At 35.6% G+C, this 20,503-nt stretch overlaps 2 protein-coding genes across 3 annotated transcripts in view; one reads left to right on the top strand and one right to left on the bottom strand.

Annotated features, from left to right (window-relative positions):
• Positions 1-17: 17 nt before the first annotated feature.
• SERPINB4_1 (Serpin B4) lies at positions 18-8,804 on the top strand. 2 transcript variants are annotated; one of them, XM_051217215.1, is made up of 6 exons: positions 18-1,747; positions 1,788-2,080; positions 2,118-2,268; positions 2,392-2,560; positions 5,266-5,560; positions 7,031-7,515. In XM_051217215.1, exons 1-6 carry the CDS (start codon positions 1,678-1,680, stop codon positions 7,208-7,210), a joined length of 1,158 nt encoding a protein of 385 aa, XP_051065868.1. In that variant the 5' UTR covers positions 18-1,677; the 3' UTR covers positions 7,211-7,515. The 2 variants fall into 2 exon arrangements, with proteins under 2 accessions (XP_051065868.1, XP_051065867.1); XM_051217214.1 differs by having other exon boundaries at positions 18-2,080; positions 2,392-5,560; positions 7,031-8,804.
• Positions 8,805-18,825: 10,021 nt separating this feature from the next.
• MS3_00008872 (uncharacterized protein) overlaps positions 18,826-20,503 on the bottom strand; it is a 46,733-nt gene continuing 45,055 nt past the window's right edge. Inside the window, exon 12 of the mRNA XM_035734326.2 lies at positions 18,826-19,029. The gene's annotated coding sequence lies outside the window, so the exon portion shown is untranslated. The remainder of the gene's footprint in view (positions 19,030-20,503) is intronic.

The raw sequence follows: 20,503 nt of genomic DNA, 5'->3' as shown, positions 1-20,503 counted from the left end.
AAGGAATGCTTAAAATAAATTACTCCAACATCATCCACATTTGACTTCTTATTACCACCGTCAAACAAACGAGGTTAGCCTACATAATGCACGGAGATAATCGAAAGATTTATATTTTAAGCATATTTATACATTCATCCATGGAGGAGTACGAACAACTGGCTCACTACATATTGATATTGGATATTGGATTAAGTGTTAAGAGAGCGGGAGGATTGGAATTTGTTAGGCGTTTTCACTGTGATCGTCAAGATCTTCGAGCTCATGACTACCATGTTTAACCAGATAGTATTTAATTCGTTTGAACAACAGTGATCTATATTTTGATACAACTGTATTCATAGATTCAAAAGACTCCATTATCTTTGTCCTGTTAACGAAAACGGACTTCGAATTATACGATCGTAAACATAGGGATAATTAACTTTAAGTACAAACGTTAGTATGATCCGTTTGTTCTCAGCAATCCCCAATATTGGGATAAAATAATAGAAGCAAATATGACGAAATCGCACCACATTTACAGCCTCGAGCGAATAACCAAAATTAAGCTAGAGGATGTATGGATTTAAGATACGATTGTGGTTAGTATGTTGCTGAAACTCGTGACTTCTATTGAATTCCGTGTTTTGGAAGTATTGAGTCTTGGGCTAGGAATTATGGTCTAGTTAAAATGCAGCACTGTAATTTAAATCCAAAATCTTCTGTATTTGGTGCTAACAATGATTTCAAGACTAATAACCAGTTTTTGACGTTTTTATGTGTCTTGGAGCTCTCAAAAAGCCGCATTTTGTCTGTCCTTGGTTGATTAATCTCAAGGCTTTTCTAAATTTTCTTAGAGTCCTTGGCAAAATATAGTTTTTCCGCTACACCATTCAAACGGTATAATTAATCTTTAAACATTGTGTTGCAGATATTTAAGGTTGTGGTTTTTATCATGAACTGACGTCATTTATAATGCTCAAATGCTATCTAATCATGTGGATGAATGAATTTTACGTCAAAATCCAAGTTTTGTTATCCTAGATCTAGTTGGTTCATCCACAAATCATAATCTTGCCGCCATTCTCTTTGAAGAACAAACTACGAGTGAATGGGACCACTCTCAAAGCCTTTGATCTAAAGGTGTCATCCACAAAACAGTGGGGGCAAAGTCAGGAGATTCAGTTTCATAATAGCCGCTAACCAATAATTGGTTCATACACCATTTGTCCCCTCAGGATTCTAAAGCCCGTTTGCACGGTTGGTTTGGAATCAGGGTTTACCTACTTTCCCTGGGTGAATCCTCCATATCTACCTGCTCGGTTAAGGTGCCGGACATTCTCCTTTGGTCCTTTCACGTTTGAGACAACACCCCCACCACGAGAAGGCAGTGAGTAGGACTTCCCTGTCAGTGGCTGTTTACGCGTTATTATGTGAAAGCATTTCGAGATGGAGAGATGACTCTCCCACCCTCGACCGTATTCGGGGGCACTATTAATACAATGTAGGTTTTGCGTGTATCCTAAGTAGTTCATTAACAGCGTACCTTTTTCTTACATGACAATAACTTGTTATTATAATAATGAGTTTCAACACAGTATTTTAAAGAGCGATCTATTTGTATATAGTTTTAGGTATTCTTGTCACACAGATAATTAATTCTAGTTGTCTTGACAGACTGCAACTTCAAACAAGATGGATGTACGATTATCGCTTATGAACTTCAGCGAAAAGTTTTATGGGAAGTTATTGGAAGAAAACAAGAGTAAGATAGTCTTCCATAGTACACTGGTTAGTATGCTTAGACAAACTGGAGAATACTTTCCTCTCTCCTTTCAATATCTATACTACCCTCGGAATGGTTCTGTCTGGAAGTGCATTGAACACAAAGGCTGAGATAATGAAAACAATGCAATTATCTGAATGCTTAGAACATGATAAAGTTCATAGCGGAATAAGTGAACTTCTCAATAACTGTTCAGAACGTGGTGGTGTTAACATTATCCTTAGCAGTGGACTTTTCGTTGAACGTGATGTTAGTATCAAGCAGCAATTCGAAATTTATTTGAAGACTTACTATAATGCACTGATAGAACATGTGGGTCTTTATTTTGAATCATTAATTATCTGTGTAGATGACATTTCAGACGGACATAGAATGTGCTCGTAAACGAATAAACAAGTGGGTTAGTGAACAAACCAACGGAAAGATACAACAACTCCTCTCACCTGGGTCCCTAAAAGAAGACACACGGGTTGTAGTGTTAGCTACTACATATTTCAAAGGTGAATCTATCTGTTTGGCTTACACTACCTATAAATGTCTTTAAAGTCTTAAATCCTTCATTTTATTTGGCGATGATAATTTTCATGTTTGTTAACAATTTTATAACCAGTTTTGCTTTCTAGGTTTATGGAAATCGGCTTTTCCTGTGCGCAACTCTCACGTTGATAAGTTTTTTCGTCTAGACAGGTCAAAAATAGACGTAAGGTTTATGTATATTAATTCCTCATTCGGCATGGTCAGCCTGCCACATTTGAAGTCACGAGCTATCAAGATACCTTTCAAGAGTCCTAAGTAAGTGCAAGTATTTTGAAACCTTTTTAAAATACTTATTTTTATTTTATTTTAGTGAACAAAGTTTTAGGTTTGTTCACGAGAATCCTCATGCTATTCTTTCAAGTACTGAATTATGAGATTTTACTACTCAAGAAGATATGCTTCTTTCCAAATCACTGTAAGTAAGTGAGCTTATGCAGCCATTAGATCTGTAAGACAAAGATGCTGAGAAGTTTCATAGTCCTCATGATCGAAAATTCGAAAACGTTTGACAACTATTACAAATGCTCAGTAATTTTCAACTAAATAGTTTACTTCAACGTATAATTTAATTCAATCGTAATTTTGTCTAAACTGCGAATGGAGTAGAAAAATCTCTAGTAAATAATATCGATATTTAAAGTCTCTGACTTAATGTAGAATAGATGGGTTGTGGCTGGCAGTGAAGTCCAGGACGCAATGATCGCCTTGTTTTAGACTATATCATCTAAATCTACCTGCATTTTGAACCTGATGTTCGTTATGGGGGCCGAGCTCAGCACCGTATATTTCAAGCACCACCTCATCATCCAGTTAGCTACTGAGTCCAGATAACCCACATCACTTCACGGACCGTTAATTTTTGACATCTGGGAGTTATGGGCTTTGTCGTTGTGATCAACTATTTAGCTGGGAAACTTCAATAATGTATCCTCAAAGTAAATAGGCTTTGTCTCATTTGGTTAGGCGTAATCCCTCTTTGAATTTATAAAACGCTGCTGTATACGTTTTATGTACGATTAAATTTCAGTAAATATTCTTGTGTTTTTCCTGTGTACTATTTAAATTTGGATTATTTTTAATTTGGTTATTTGTTCTCTGAAGAATTGGCTTACACTGAGTCACGAAACTTCAGCAAATCTAATTTTTCCACTCATTGAGATATTATAAATATATTATTTATTTATAGCAGTCTACCAGATGCTAAATTTATTCGAAATTATCAAGTCAAACCTTGGTAATGATGCCTATAATCTATCTCTAAGTTAATCTTTATATCGATATATCCAATCTTTGCATGCCGAAAATTCTAATAATGCAGAATGGTTACATAAATTGTAAAATTCGAGCCTGCTCCCATATGGTTTTGCTTGCACATAAAAATTTTGACAATCAATTATTAAAATCTTAAAAATACTATCAGGAAGTATAAGATTTATTTACAAGATCTAATAGGTGAATAGTATCCCAATCAAACGAAGTAATCATTTCAATTTAAGAAGCAACGACGTCTCAAAATGTAAAGTGGATTACTAGGTGTATACACAACTAGCAAAGATGATAGAATAACTAACATTTATCGAAACTCTGTATATTTACGAAGTAATTCTTCTTAAGTAGATCTTCCGGTTAAAACTGACCGATACTAACATGATACAAATTTTGTGCGAAATCAGATAACTGGTTATAATTAAGCCGTGAACACAATCAACTGGCTCTAGCCAAACCTAGAGGTCATCGAGACACTTGGACGCCTATAATTTTTACCTGGTTTTTATGTTTGCTGTTACTCAATATTTTGAACAATTACATGTTAGGGTTTTCGTGAAATGTCCTTTTGATGTGTGTCCACGGATCCTTTTTATTTAAAACCAGATGAAAAACTATGGAGAAAATGAAGAACTAAGCAACACGATTTGTGTACTTGTTTTCATCAAACAATTCCTTAGCCTCATTATAGATGATTGTATAGTACTAAGTTCGGTGACTATCAATAGTGAAAGCAACCATCTATGCCATTTCTTGAAACTTCACCGCTAACACGAGATTCTTTCCATCCTCTCTATAGTCAGCTTAGCAGTCTTGCTTTCATTAATCTTTAAAAGTGACAGAATATAATATTTCCTCTTGACAGATATCATCTGGTTTTCTTGACAACAATCTGCTGGATACTTTTAAGTAAAATATTTGAGGAACATGTTATCAATTAGTGTCATATAAATATTGCACTTCAGAAGTCTTAAGAAAATAATCCGCGGACTGGAGAATTTTCTACATCGCTTAATGAATCAATCAAACTTTAGCTTTGTAGAATGATCCACACTATTGAAAAGGAGGCCAAAAGTTATATATTATAGAAACCTAAAGAGGTCGATTAGTCTTGGTTAAGGGACTTAAAATTTGTTTGCGAAATGACTTTGATCTTTTTGCTAAAATGTTGAATACTTAAATTATTCACTTTTATGTGTAAATATCTATGGTACTAGAAAGACAACGGTGTGCAGTTTTAGTTACTTCACGTCATTGTGTAAATAGTTGTGAATGTTTACTTTCTAATACTTTAGTTGAAATCATCGCGACAATAATTCAGATTGAACTGTTAATGTGTCATTACAACAAACAGCAGACATACATATCTTATACGGTTTGAAAAGACTTACAATATGTTATGCAAAAGTTGAAGACAGCTGTGCAATGACTTGATAAAAAATTTGTTATGACTGCGAAAAATTGCTACTTATTACAGTGTAACAAAATTGATTATACATCTATCCAAAAAGCTGGCAAGACTAAAAATGAGGATTCATTGACACCACAAAGTAAACCCACAAAAGATATGTTCACTGATTCAAAAACCATGTCGAAAATATAATGACATCTATATTTCACTTGTCTGGTCGGCATTAAAATTACCCTAATATTCTGTTTTGTATTATCCCTTTTCCAACCAATTCTTGTTATAGATTCTCATTATTGGTTGTTCTTCCAAACACAAATGACGGATTACCTGATTTACTGAAATCATTGTGTAAAGACAAAGGAATTTCATCAATTCTTTCTTCTAACTTTACGGATACCAGTATACACTTGTACTTACCGAAGTTCAAACTGAAGGAAGGCAGTGCTATAAGCCTTGTAGACTATCTACAGAAAATGGGAATGAGAGAGGCTTTTTGTCCAGGATCAGCTAACTTTACAAACATGTCTGAATCAAGTAATTTTTGTATAGGAGATATACTTCATAAGGCTATTCTTGAAGTGAGTCGTATAAATTTTGTGTTTCTCAACAAACTTCATTGTCAGACTGCATTTACCTGTTAATATTGTGAAATAAACTTGGAGCGCTGGTTGGTTGTAGCCACTATGGTTGAGATTTGATTTCTGTCTACTTGTTTATACAGGAACTCATACTTGCGAGTAGTGCGTCATGTTATTTATTCGGAGCCACACCCTTCAACATATAGAGCCGATTACTAGTTTGATTCGTAGGACTCTATCGAAATATTGAGTCAGCCTAACACCACAAAATTGTATCACATGGATGGACTTCATTCAGATAATGTTTCTTGATTTCTCACTCAACCTCTTTGTCATGAAATAACTTTAAATATAATACAATCCATTAACATGTCTACGAAAATCCATGCAACCACATGAAGGCATGTTATTTTCAATTACATCGGTCGCTTTTCCACAGGCTTTTGTCAGTCTCTTGAAAATAATTCACATATCAGTGTGATACTGATATTTTCGTCACTCACGAAAGACTATTTTATAAAGGAAAGTTTGTTGTTCATTCCAATTCGTTATGGTTACCTTATGGTTATTAGAGCAGTAATCAGGTTTTATTTCTTAGTGATATTTGAGATAGATTTCACCACTCATTGTGATTAGTTTTATCCACAGAAGTGTTTTCATATTAAGTGTTTTCAGTAACTGATAACAGAGTGATTGATTTTGTCTTTAACTGTGATGAAATTCTATTGAGGAAGTTGCAATGTGACCGCTAGTTTAAGTGGCTTGGTATTGCAGTGCACTGTGATGTGTTGAAAGTGTTTGGAGGTGGTTGTAACGAAACTATTGACCTAGGTTCAGTGATAGTTTGTTACTGTAAGACTGAAACTGGAACCTTGGGGGAACTGTCACCCTCTGTGAAAATTGAATTCACATCAACCCTTGTCACTTTTGAAGATGTTACCACTGAGCTATTTGTGCTACAACTAATCTCCTGTATGAGCTGAATATTAAAATTGACGGATCAGCGAATTGTAACCAATGTCATGTTGTTTATCTGTTAGAGGTGATGAAGTTTTGTGGACCTAGTTGCAGTATTATCAGTAGTCCAATGAACTTGATATCTCAATAAGCGTTTTTGTGTTCCATGATTGAATGACGCATTAGAGCCGTGAGTTTATTGACTTACGTTATTGACTTTCGATTTCCAATTATGTCACACATATTTCTATTTACCCAGAATCAATCACGACGCACTACGATTTGGAACCACATTGGTTCACAGAGTTTAGTTAACGTTGGAGACAAGGTGACTCAACATAATTAAATCTGAGTTGACTAATCCCTCTTACATTGTTCACGTTGATGAATGCTTCAGACAAAACGATAATGAGTAAATCTGGAATTTCAGATGACGTGGAATATTGTTATTATTTCTACTGTTTCTTCCACTTAAAAATTGTTAATATAAGTTCTATTGATTTTTGTCCATAGGTGGATGAGCGAGGTGCAGTGGCAGCTGCAGCCACTTCTGTAGAATTTATTAATCTTTCTTTATGTGAATCTGAAGAACCTGAAGTGGAATTCCGTGTTGATCATCCATTCTTTATTTCAATTATATGGAACAATACTGTGCCAGTATTTCTTGGACATGTAGTAGCTCCAACGGAGTAGTAGCCTAAGTAGTATATTCAATAATTAAAAATATTTTACTGATCAAATCAGTGTTTAAATACTTTCTTAATTTTATCTAATCATTTATTCGGGATCTTTATACTTTTAATATTAAACAGTTCTAATGAGCAGTTGCTTATAATTTCATGGACATGATATGTTTTTTTTTTCAATGACCCCTTTGATTGTTGTCACTTAGATGTCGTTGATCAAGGTAACTACAAATGTTTTGTTATTTCGTCATACAGAATTTATTAAATTTCATTTTCATTAATTTCTTGTCGATTGTGAAAAATATAAGTCGACTACATTAAGGAATTCCATTTGCTGACTAACTCAACTTTTGAAGATTTATGCATAAACTTTTGAAACATATTTAAGTGTGAAGACAAGTGATACTACATAGTTGTTTAAGCACAAGTAGACTTAGTGGGGTTGGAACATGCAAGTTTGTAGTTGAGACTGGAACACCTCAAGCCACTGAGACACTGATCCATGGAATAAGGATTAGACTGCATCATCTATTATAAGTCCAATTATTTAGTTGATGAAATTTCGGAAGTTGAAGAACTGTGTGTTATTATAGTCGTTAGCAATGTCAACTCAAGGTGATAGCCTTGGTTAAGTTCATGATGGAGTCGAGAAAATCCCATGTTGAACAGTTACAAGTAGCTATTGATAGCTCAATGATCACCATTGTATTTTAACTGATACTTAAGCTGCACATTATCTCAGGCCTTCTCCATCAAAGCTGTTATGTGAGTGAGTCGAAACTGTCTGAGAATATTCTCTGTATATGCAAATCAATTGTGAAAATTATTGACTTGATAAGTTTTTGAGCAAACATATTGAATGTTGCATCTTACCAAAAATCTCTGCATTTATTCGACATATCTACAAGTTTAACCTGTTTGATTTGTCAGCTTTTCGCTACATTTAAACCTTTGATCATACTAGAGTGAAATTTCGTACCGGTCTTCAGGATGTCATACACTGTTGAACCACTGTTGTTCAGGTACTGTGAAATAGAATTGGGGAGATGTATGAAAGAGGTAGAGATTGATAGAGCATGTAACAAGTGGACTGTCTAACGTCAGTCCAGTTATTTATATAAATGAATCTAGTATAAAATCCTATTTAAAAACAATGAAATTTAACATTTTATTGATGAAATTTCGAAAGTTTAAGAACTGTGTGTTATTATAGTCTTCATACAAAATTGAAAAGTGACAGGGTGAGGATCAGGCTATGGTTGTCGGCAAAGTTTCTCTTTGGGATCATGAATCGACTGATGTCTGATCACTAATGAAAACCTAGAATCACTGAACGGCCGTTTCATCCTATTGCGAGACCCTTCAGCAGTGTGCGCCTGCGATCTCTTTCGCCAACGCTTAACCTCTAAAACCACTGAGTCGTCACCTAACAGTGTTAATGTCCAACCTCAACAAATCCACGAAACAGCCATTCAGTGCTTTCAGGTTTAAATGTTGGTCTAACATCAATCGATTCGTGATCTCAATCAAAAAATTAATAATCTCCACAACCTCATACTGATAGTTTTCAATGTGAAATGTTTAAACAAGATATTCTCATGCATCATTTCACATGAACATTGTACATAATGATATGATGAAAAATCCAAAAAGAAATCTTCACACAATATGAAGTGGCACAATTGAGATTGTATTCTAATCATCATTAAACTAATCGTTTGTTGTATAATCTCCATCGAAGTAATAATCAAGTGTGATATCAACTTTGTACAAGTTATCATCATCATCTGATGTATTTACATGTGTCGTAATTTGCTCAAATGGTTTCATCGAAACAATACAAACTTTTCATTTATTATGTACATGATAAAGCATCATTAGATTTCCTAAAAGAGCTGTTGTTTGTTAAGCACAATACTTGACATAAGTAATTCATTATACATTAAGGAAATATCAATCATTATAATATTAAAGATTGTAACTATATGCTGTAAAGAGGGATTTCACCAAAAGTAATTACTGCATTACCAATGATAAGCTATTAGTTTTATTATTTTGGAAATGATTGAAAAGTTTATGATTTAGGTAAATTGATTTTGTATTCTGATACCTTTCAGAGTTTTATGGTTTGAGTCTGTCAGATAGTTGATAACTATGGTTATTGTCATGAAGTCTGTGTGTGTTGAACCAGTTTGTTTTCTATGTTAGCATGGATTTATTTGAAATTGGCAAATTCATTTGATTCATATCACGTTACCATGTTTTGATTTGAATTAGTTGATCACACGGTAACATTGTTTTGTTGTGTGTGTATGTATTTCAGTTAGGTTACTATGGTTTTCCTAATGCCAGACTAACTTATATTTGCAAACAGTATAGATTAAAGATTGCTGTGAAACATGTAAACCAAAATGTTGGACAATAACAAATTAGGAGTTTGGGGTTTTAAGGACTGTTTAATTTGACTAGAACCATGAATCGATTTGAGTTAGATAACTGTTGGAAATATGGAAGCATATGATGGTCGTTTCATCCTAATCGACGACTTCTCAGCATTACGCCTTCACGACCTCGTACTAGGATGAAACGCCTGTTCAGTAATTTTGTTGGTCGGACTGGCTCATGATTTCGTTATTCACCTTTTCCCATATCGATTTAGATAATGACATGGTGTCAGTGACCTTATCTAGGTGAATAATCTATCACCTCACCATTACCCATGATCAATAAGTTCTATTGAGATGTTGATATAATCTATTGTTAGGCTGCAAGTAAACATGTTTTATTTCCAAAGGTTTGATAGATCAACATACATTCTTATTAGCGACCAATAGTATGATCGTTATCATGTTAGCTGTTAGACATTGCAAACTCAGATTTCTGGGACAGAAAGCTTTATTCATTTTGACATGAAGTACCATTTCTTTATTGTGAAAAACTGTCTAAAAAACCCTACAGAAGAAAACTTAACAAGTACCAATAACCAGTAGACATTGTTCAGTTAATATTACTATCTGATTTCAAAAACATTCCCACACAATTTTCATCACTTTATGAGCATTTGGTTTTCTCAGAGGTGTTTCATTATCCAAAAATTTGATATACTTGTTTTCCTTCACTTGATATTGTTTATTTGTATCTTTCCATTATTGTTTTAGGACTGAAATTGATCAGCCTCTTTTTGACATATGTACATACTGTTCGTATTGCCTCGATATTGCCTGAAGTCACAAGCTTTATAAGCAAAGATGGATAGTGGCTAGCAGTGGAATCCAGGACGCACGTTGCATCCTGTTTAGGACTTGTCAGCTGGATGTACCTGCATCCCAGAATTGATGTTCACCCTGGGACTCGAACTCAGCACCGTTCATCCAGCTGACGAGTACTAAATACGATGAAACGCAAGTCTTGAACTCCACTGCTACCCACTATTCATCTTTGCCTACAATACTCATTTTTGTTTTTAAAAATACCCAGAAAAATTTCACAGATTTACAAAACGAAACGAATTTTTGCATATTTTTAGTTGTTCTAATCCTAGTTTACATTAATAGATTACTCATCTAATTTTGTGCAGAAACCTTTGGAATCACGTTATTTTCAACACACATAGATTTATAGTAGTTTTGCAGATTGATACAATAAGAACGAAACACCTAATTGGCGTATACAGTATACTATAAGAAAATCAATAGATTGAGACACAGTAACATTGAAATAATAAATGAAGTAATAAATGATTATCGAAATATTTGATGTAGTTCACTTGATATTGTGAACTTGAATCTTCTCATTGATGTTTATGACTCCAATTTGTCGGTCTAAGTGGATAACGCGACGGCATTTGAAGCGAATGGTGCTGGTTTGGAGTCCCTAAGTGAACCACCCATTCTGAAATGCAGGTATATCCAGCTGACGAGTCCAAGGATAAGACGAAACGCGCATCGTAGATTCCACGACCAGCCACTACCCATCTTTGCTTAGAATTCTTGTGAATTAAGGCAATATCGAGGCAATACACACCGTATACACATGTGTCAATTAGAGACTGATCAATTTCAGTCCTAAGCATCAATGGGAAGATTCAAGTAAACAACAATACCAATTTAATTTAAACTTCACTCGACTGCAAAAGGAAGTGGCTATGTGGATAACGCGATGGTGTTTGAAGCAGACGGTACTGTATTCGAGTCCCAGAGTGGACACCGATCCTGTGATACAGGTGCATCCAGCTGACGAGTCCCAAATGGAACGAAAAGCGCATCCCAGATTGCACTGCTAGCCACTATCCATCTTTGCTTATTTTAGGAGGTAGTTGAAGTTGAGAATATGAATTAATTGAACAAAGTGGACTGAAGATAATTTTATCGCGGTGTATTCTAAAGTTTAAAGGTACAACTTAGAACACAGTCGTAGATGTTTGCTATCGTAGTGTGACAAACAAGGATGAAAAACTTATCCTCTATATTCCCCAAGTGATGTTGTTATATCCCAGTGAAGATTAAATTACGGGCAACTTCCGAGGACTATTAATGGAATAATATTCTATAAATATTCTTATTGTATAATTATTCAATAATTAGATTATGTGTATTAATATTCCTCTTATTATAAGCTTCATTTTGACCTATAATTTATTATTAAACGACCTACTGTCCCTAAATTATGCTCAGTTTATTAACTACTGCCTCCCATGCTCACAGCCACTTTTTGGCTTTATTGTGCACAAATGTTATTTCCTATTTTATGGTGCGTTGCTGTCTGGTTGTTTGATATATAAACACAGTATGTTTGAAATATATGATTCGCGTAGTGGAAGATGGTATTTGTGTTCTGGACTCAAGTGGACGGGCTAAGCGGACATAGGACCAATAAGGACGCTAGGCTGCTCATATCGGTCGAACTTCATTGGTTTGGCACAATGTTAAGATAGTATAAGTCGTATTTTGATTGGTGGATAAATCACGTGACAAAAAGTCGGACATAAAGTCATAACAGATGTCAACGGGTAATATAAACGAACTAGAGATATTATCTATCACCAAACAACCCCAGTAACTATTGGATATCATAAAGTTATCAAAGAGGTTTACATCTGACGATTAAGTTTGATCACAGATGCACAAAGTCGAATAAGAGTTATTCCTTTAAATAGCTGCTTATGTGGGATGCTTTCAGTTACATTTAACAATAACTACAATCAGACAGAACTAATTTAACGTCTCGTTGTAGTGTGAAAAGAATTAGGAGTGTACATCAACCATTTTACATAATGTCAAAGTACCTGATTCTTGACTAGTAGGTAGCGGATGTGAATTGCAGCAAGGTAATATTGCTAGTTTTTCTAAATAAACAGCATGTAAATTGGCACTGGATAAATTTAATCCAAAAGTGTTTTTATAGTTGAACTCGTGAGTCAAATAAAACTAGACCATCATAGAAAACCTGGAAGCACTGGACGGCCGTTTCGTCCTAGTATGGGACTCCTCAGCGAAGCGCATCCAAAACCCCGCACGTGTGACTCGAACCCAACACCTTTTGTCTCGCACGCAAATGCCTAGCCCGTAAACCACTGATCTGACGTCCAATGGTGTTATTGTCTAACTTCAACCAATCCATTATATTGCGCGATCGTTTTCTTCAGTGAGTAATTGCCTCTCAACAGACACAGTCCAAATCAATTGATCACGGCTTCTCAATAGAAGTTCAGAAAATTCATCTTTTCAACGGTGATCTAGACTAAATCGACTCATTAATTCAAATATTAACATTACTACAATCTCCACAAAAACTCATTCTGATAATTATATATAATAGTAAAATTACTTACTGATTAATATTCTTCTGTAATATAAAGTACTACTACTTAAGTAGTTAGTATACATTAAAGGATTAAAATGTCACTTCAGCGTTAATTTGATCTAACACAATCCTAAATTCAAATGCTGTTATTTTAAAAGATGTATTTCTCTTAAAATTGAATATACATTTAGATTAATTACCTGGATGTAGAACCGTGGAATTTGTGTTCTTCGTTTTTATCTCCTTGTTTCTAATATATTAGGGATTTGTAAACTGAATGTTTATCGATTGACAAAATTCTTCTAAAGTTAAGTTTATTTCTGGAAACAAATTATTATAAAAATGTTGTTTACAAATGACTTCAAACATCAGACACAGTTTGTATCTTCATCAGATGTAGATGGTGGCTAGTAGTGAAATCCAGGAAGTGCATTTTGTTCTATTTGGAACTCGTCGACTGGACGTACCTGCCCCTCAGAGTTGATGTTCACTCACGTTCGAACTCAGTACCGTCCGCTTCAAATGCTTTCGCGTTATCCACTTAGCTAGTCAGTCCTTATAGCCACTTACTTGTGCAATCGAATGAAGTTTAAATTAAATTGGTATTGTTGTTTACTTGAATCTTCCCATTGATGCTTAGGACTGAAATTGATCAGTCTCTAACTGACACATGTGTATACGGTGTGTATTGCCTCGATATTGCCTTAATTCACAAGAATTCTAAGCAAAGATGGGTAGTGGCTGGTCGTGGAATCTACTATGCGCGTTTCGTCTTATCCTTGGACTCGTCAGCTAGATGCACCTGTATCTTAGAGTTGATTATCAGTGTAATATTATACAACAGATTGAGGAAAAGGTACATGAAATTATACTGTTAGCTTATCATATGAATTACTCCTGCTACTATTCAAATATTTTATTCTTTATTTATTCATAAACTGTCACTGTAACAATTTTCAAGCCAAAAATTCATCCCTTTCATAAAAACTTTATAAGTAACATCAAGTTATGTTGTTATAAAAACTTTTATAAGTAGTACATACGTAGAACTAGATAAAATAGATTGATTTTCCCAATGAATTAATAATACTTATTAACTATCATATTCAGTGTTCTAGAGGTTAGGCTCCAGCGTGCGAGACTGATAGGTCCTGGTTTCGAATCTCACGAGGCGGGATCGTGGATGCACACTGCTGTGGAGTCCCAAAATAGGACAAAACGGCCATCCAGTGTTTCCAGGTTTTCCATAGTGGTCTAGCCTCAATCGTCTCATGATGTCAACTATTAAGGTTACTGTAATATCCACAACACCCATTCTCACAACTACCATATTCATTTGGTAAACAGGAACAAACAGCAGAATTGAAAATTCAACTATTCATTTTCCCTATTATACATTATGATATCGTGTTTCGGATTGGTTAACTGTCGATTCATCATATCTTCTCGAGTTTCATGGGATTAACTTGATTTTATGCTTGTAATTTCTGAAGTATTTCAGATTAAATTAGTTCCCTATTCAGATTAATTGACACACTTTACTTTAGTTTCTAATCAATAAATAGTTATTTTCTAGTATTCCTGGCTGATTTAGTGTCAGCTTCAGCACCTTACAGAAACTGTTATCACCGAAGATCTTAAGGTATTGACAATGCAATTTCATATGTATAAAGCAATGATCCAAAGACATGCTGAATTTAGAGAAGTACTAGAGGTGTGTCCGAAAAATAATGTATTATGTGATTGGGTGAAATAGCTTTTGTTTGGAATATTCACACAAAACTATTTAACTACTTAAATCGATTTAAGCAGTAACGACCGTCTGTTTTAAAAGTTATAATAAGCTTATTGTGACCAACCTTACAATTTTAATTTTAATAACTGAAATCATGGGTCGATTGAAGCTAGATCACCATGGAGAACCTGTAAGCACTGGACGGGAGTTTCTTCCTATGGTGGGACTCCTCAGCAGGGTGCACCCACTATCGTGCCTCGCAAGATCCCTACCTAAGACCTATCAGTCTGGAGCGCGAGTTGAAGAGTCCCACAGTAAGACGAAACGGCCGTCCAGTGCTTCCAGGTTCTCCATGGTGGTCTAGCTTTAATTGACTCATGATCTCAACTACCGAAATTATTATAATATCCACAAACCCCCTTCTGATATTAAAATTTCAATTGAAAGGGAAATTGTCACTGGATTCGTTAGTTTTACAAAATGTCAAAACGGGAATTTTAACCGAAGTAGTTAAGTGATAGGTACACATTAGACTTTATGGGTAAAAGTGTTAAATCCGAACGAACAATAAATGACTAGCAACTGTTAGTGATTATCTATGAACTATTATAACATATATTCCCGTTGGATTACTATTTAGTAACTGGATGATGTATATATTAATATTCCTTTTACCATAAACTTTCGTTTGACCCGTTAGTTACTGTTATGCGATTTAAAATCCTTAATTTATTCCCAATCGACTAGTTACATTCTCCTATACTCACAGCTACTGTTAGGTTGATCTTGTATAATTATTATTTCTCATTTTATGGTGTGATGATGTCTGGTCTACTTGTACATAAGCCAAGTATGTCTGAAATATACGATTCACACAGTGGAGGTTGATATTTGTGTTTTAGACTGAACAAATGGGCTAGGCGAGAAGTTACTATACAGAGGACCAATAAAGATACAGGATTGACTCAAGGCTCCTATTTCTGTTTGATGAATCATTGTTCGGTACAGGGATAATGTCATATAAGTCGATGTTCCGATGAGCACATTTGTCACATAATAGTTGGCTGGCAATAAGACATATCAAAACATTATTGAATGCAAATATTCAAGAGAGCTTTATGAAGTTCGACTGATAAAATGCAATTATATTTTACGATACAATTAGTCAATCAGAGATTTCTATGTGATAAACGCAAGTGACACCGCGCACCACAATAAATACTATACAGGTTCTGTAATTTACTTTCATCAGTGAATTTCTGGAAAATTTGGTGTATCAGAAAGTTGAAATATGATGAAAGGTTGATGTTCAAGAATCATGGGTTATTTAAACGGTTATTCGATCGAATATGCTACTTGGAAGTTGTGGTCAAGTCTGTTTTTTTCTCATGAAGAATCAGTCAGGTCTCACCTACTGAAGCACTTCTTTCTTTAGGTCATGTCATATCAAAGTGGTCAGTTGGAAACTGGCAATACCAAAAGTAGCGAATTAAGCTGAACACCTCATATCAACGGTACTGGGGTGTTTCCCCTAGACAACTGGCTTTCGGAACTATTCTGACTTCGTACAACTGAAGTAGGATTATGAAAGTCTAATTGTAAAAAATAATCACCTCGTTTGTCCCAAGGATTACATAAGCCGGGATAAGTCTTCTAGAGTGTAGAGCTAACAAATCAAGAACTACTCACAGAAAGGCATTGTGTACTTTTCATCAAGCAGTTAGCTTTTGAGTTTTGCAGTTATGCTTTCGCTTCGTCAAAATCATATTTGATCTAGATTCAATTTTTCGTTTACTCAAGAAGAAATATTTTTTAATGGTCTGATTGATCGATAAGTAACAACTGCTATAACTCGTGGTCTGTTAATACATAACGTACTGATACCGTCAATTAGAGAACAGTGATTTATCGACCAGACCAATGACGCATAAAACCCGTACGAGCAGTCTAGATTCCTTATTGGTCCTGCTTCCAGTCTAGCCCTGCCTGTTAAGTTCAGAACACCAATCTCAGCCTCCGCAGTATGAATCATTTATTTCAAACATGCTGAGTTTATATACCATCCAAACAGACCACATCGTACCATAAAATAGAAAATAACAGTTGTACAAGATTTATCCAAAAGCGGCTGTGAATATAGGAGATAGTAATTCATAGACCAGGCATAACTCAAAAATGGTAAATCATATAATAACAGTTCATAGGTCGAAATAAAGCTTTATTGTTTATTTATTCATTTAAACACATAAACGTTGGTACAAGAAGGCATCAAATAGGTATGCGCCACATAAATCATTTGATTTGTATGAGGGTTGGGATGCTTCCCGTGTGTTCATACCGAAGCAGGTAGTTTTCCTAGAGGACCAAACCCGGAGCCTTCGGCGTAAAGGTCTAATCCATATAACAGTGGAACAACGTCAAGAGATACAGTTTCATGATAGCAGGTGACGAACGATTGATTCATACGCCATTTGTTGCCTCAAGATTCTGGAGCCCATGTGCACCATTGCTTTGGAATCAGGGTTTTTCAACTACTCTAGGTGGATCCTCCATATTCACCTACCCGGTTTAATAGCCGGACATTCGCTTTTCGTCCTCTCAATTTCTTAAGCAACACCCCCGCCACGAGAAGGCAGTGAGTAGGACTTCCCTGGCAGTGGTTGTATGCACGTGGCCATGTGAGAGCATTTGAAGATGGAGAGCTGACTCTACCCACTCTCGCCCATAAAAATTACTGGTCACCCACCCAACTTCTATCACAGTGATTCGTAACACATGTTTACTTTAAATACTCGGAAATACATACGTTCCCTTCATAATAAGGTTGAACTAATCTATCTCCAGTAAATGTGTGATCGTGCCAGTCAGTGGTATTGTACTTAGAAACAAAGCAGCTCCCATCAATTGTCAATATTAATATCCAATACACATTTAAAAACTAGGAACTATTAGAGGATAATATTTTTTAGTAATTAAAGACTTATAAACGAAGATGGATAGTTGCTAATAGTGGAATCCAGGACGCGCATTCCTTCCTATTTCGGACTCGTCGATTGGATGTACCTGCACCTTAGTGTTTACGTTTACTTTGGGACTCGAACCCAATACCGTTCGCTGAGATACGGGTATAGCCAGCTGACGAATCCCAAATTCGACCACTAATCCATAAATATGAATTACATGACTACATGATGTTTAAAAGTTAGAATACAATTTACTTGATAAACTTTGGAACTATTATAGTGGTATTATTCATAGTTCATTTAACAACCGAATAATATTAGACTTCGAATCATTTTTGTCTATAATAAATGATAGAGTATATAATATACTATACAGCTAGTGATTAAATAATGCATAGTTTATAGTCAGTAAACTGTTAAGGTCCTGAACTTTTATGGTATCAAGTGTTTGACATAGTTAACCATCTACCTCATTAATCGGTTTGATGTTGGCTGGTATATATAGGGGTCTGACGACTCAATACATGGCATCAATCTTTGTGATATTCATTATATTTATTTATTTGAACACATAAATATTGGTATAAGAGGGCACCAAATATATATGCACCACACAAAACAGTCAGAATTCGAAGAGAAAGGAAAATAAAAAGATGGAACAATAACGAACAGATTAGTGTAAGGTAGTGTTGTATTAGTAGTATTAATGGGGGAACGGAAAGATACAATCAGAAGAAATCTTTCAGTTAAGGAAGAAAAACCATTCTTTTATGAAGAAAGTAAAAGAAGGCTACAGCAGGATCGCCACTGGCTTCTATTCTGAGCCATATCTGATAACGTCTCTAACCACTGTGTAGCACCATCTCTCAGACCCCAACCAGGGAGTCGTGAAGGACCGACAGAAGCCAGTCCTTTTCAGCTTTCTTTCATACCCCGACACCATGTCATGCACTGACCACCTCTCCGCTTCTTCCAACCAGTCCCAGAGTCGGCAAATAATGCACGACGTGGAATTCTCTGGGACGACATTCGTGGAACACGTCCAAGCCACAGAAGTCGGTGTTTCAAGATGGTGACACCAATTGCATTATCATCTCTGTGCCCGAACACACGATGCCGAACCTCTGCATTACTAACATGGTGTTGCCACTGAATGTCAGCAATCCTTCGGAGACAGCGATGATCAAACACAGAGAGTCGTCTAACATGTTCAACTCGGAGAGGCCAGGTTTCACAAGCATAGAGCCCGGTGATTTGTAGCGTTTCAAGAGTTGGAGTTCCTTGCGGACTTCCGCCTCATTTGATGGATCAGTCGTCACCGGCCATCTTTGTGGTAAAAGGTTAAAAGATATTGATTAAAATGTATTCAGTAACTATAATTTAAGGTTGAACAGTTTGGGTAGAATAGTTCAAAGCAAGCGGGAATAAAGTACATCTGTTCATACTTTTTACTGAGATTGATCGACCGAATATGATCAGCGCCAAAGACTAGATCAAGATAACATTCACCACTACTCAGTGATTAATTAATATAAATATTATTGTCAAATGGGAGATCATCACGGATTGAAAGACACGAAGGTAGCTGTTGATACCATGTGTTCTGATTTTTCTATCCCTCGTTAACTACTTTTATGGCCCCGTGCCTTAGAAGTGACCAAATTCATCGTCTAAACTGCACTATCAACCTAGAGCCGTTACAAGTTTATCTGCTGTTGGTCTGCTATACTCAAGCTTTTCTCTATTCCTTGCCTAGAGTTCAAAGAGAAGTCAGGAGTTGACATCTATTATATACTCGCTTTAATCATGACTCAAAACTCACATTAAAATAACGTAAAATCCCGACCACAAATCAACATAATTCAGGAACTAGGTCATAAGTGGGAGGGAACTGAGTACTAGGTCCGTAATAAATTAACAGTAACTTGAGAAACCAAGATACTCAACATCTATTGACCGGATACCATCAGCAACAGCCTTCTGTGGAAGAGGACAAGCCAGCTTCCAGCTAAAGAGGATATTAGGAAAAGACGATGAAAATGGATAGGACATACATCACAAAAATTACCAAACTGCATTACGAGACAAGCTCTGTTTTGGAATCTTGAAGGGAAGCAGTAAAGACGAAGGTCAAAGAATACATTGCGTCGGGAAATAGAAGCAGATATGAAAAGGATGAATAACAACTGGAAAGGATTGTCCAGGGCAGGGTTGGATGAAGAGTGCTGGTGGGTGGCCTATGCTCCTCCACGAGGGGTCACAGGCGTAAGTAAGTAACTTAAGGAACGTACAACGCACAAAAAATGTTTACTCACTACTGGAAAGCCTGCAAGGAGGGTGACATAAAAACACATTAATTTGAGTATTAAATAATTAAAAGAAAACAAAATGTAAACCATCACTTCAGGTAGAACACATAGAATCGGATATATTTTCGCCAATGACATTAAACCGCGAATTTAGCTTAGATATGTATATGATACCTATGTTGTGATAAAACGGATCGGTACACTTTCATATCACATCTAATTAACAAACGAGAATCAAAGTGAACATGATGAGCTACCATTTTCAGATTGCTTAGTGAAAAGAAATCTAAATCTATCCATCTACCGAAAGCCTACACACTCAAATCGTTATATTGACTCTAATTCAGCATGTCCATTCAAGGCAAAGATTTCGTTAGCCCTAAATCTTTTTAGAAGAGCTAACAGGATTGTCACATTGGAAGAGGATAAACAAAAAGAACAAAAGCATATAATTAACATCTTTCAATTGAATAGTTTTCCTATGAAGATTA

The sequence above is a fragment of the Schistosoma haematobium genome, chromosome 6 (assembly GCF_000699445.3).
Source record: "Schistosoma haematobium chromosome 6, whole genome shotgun sequence".
NCBI classification, from domain to species: domain Eukaryota; kingdom Metazoa; phylum Platyhelminthes; class Trematoda; order Strigeidida; family Schistosomatidae; genus Schistosoma; species Schistosoma haematobium.
Note: the sequence above shows the minus strand (reverse complement) of the source record. Positions and strands in the feature narration are given on the sequence as shown.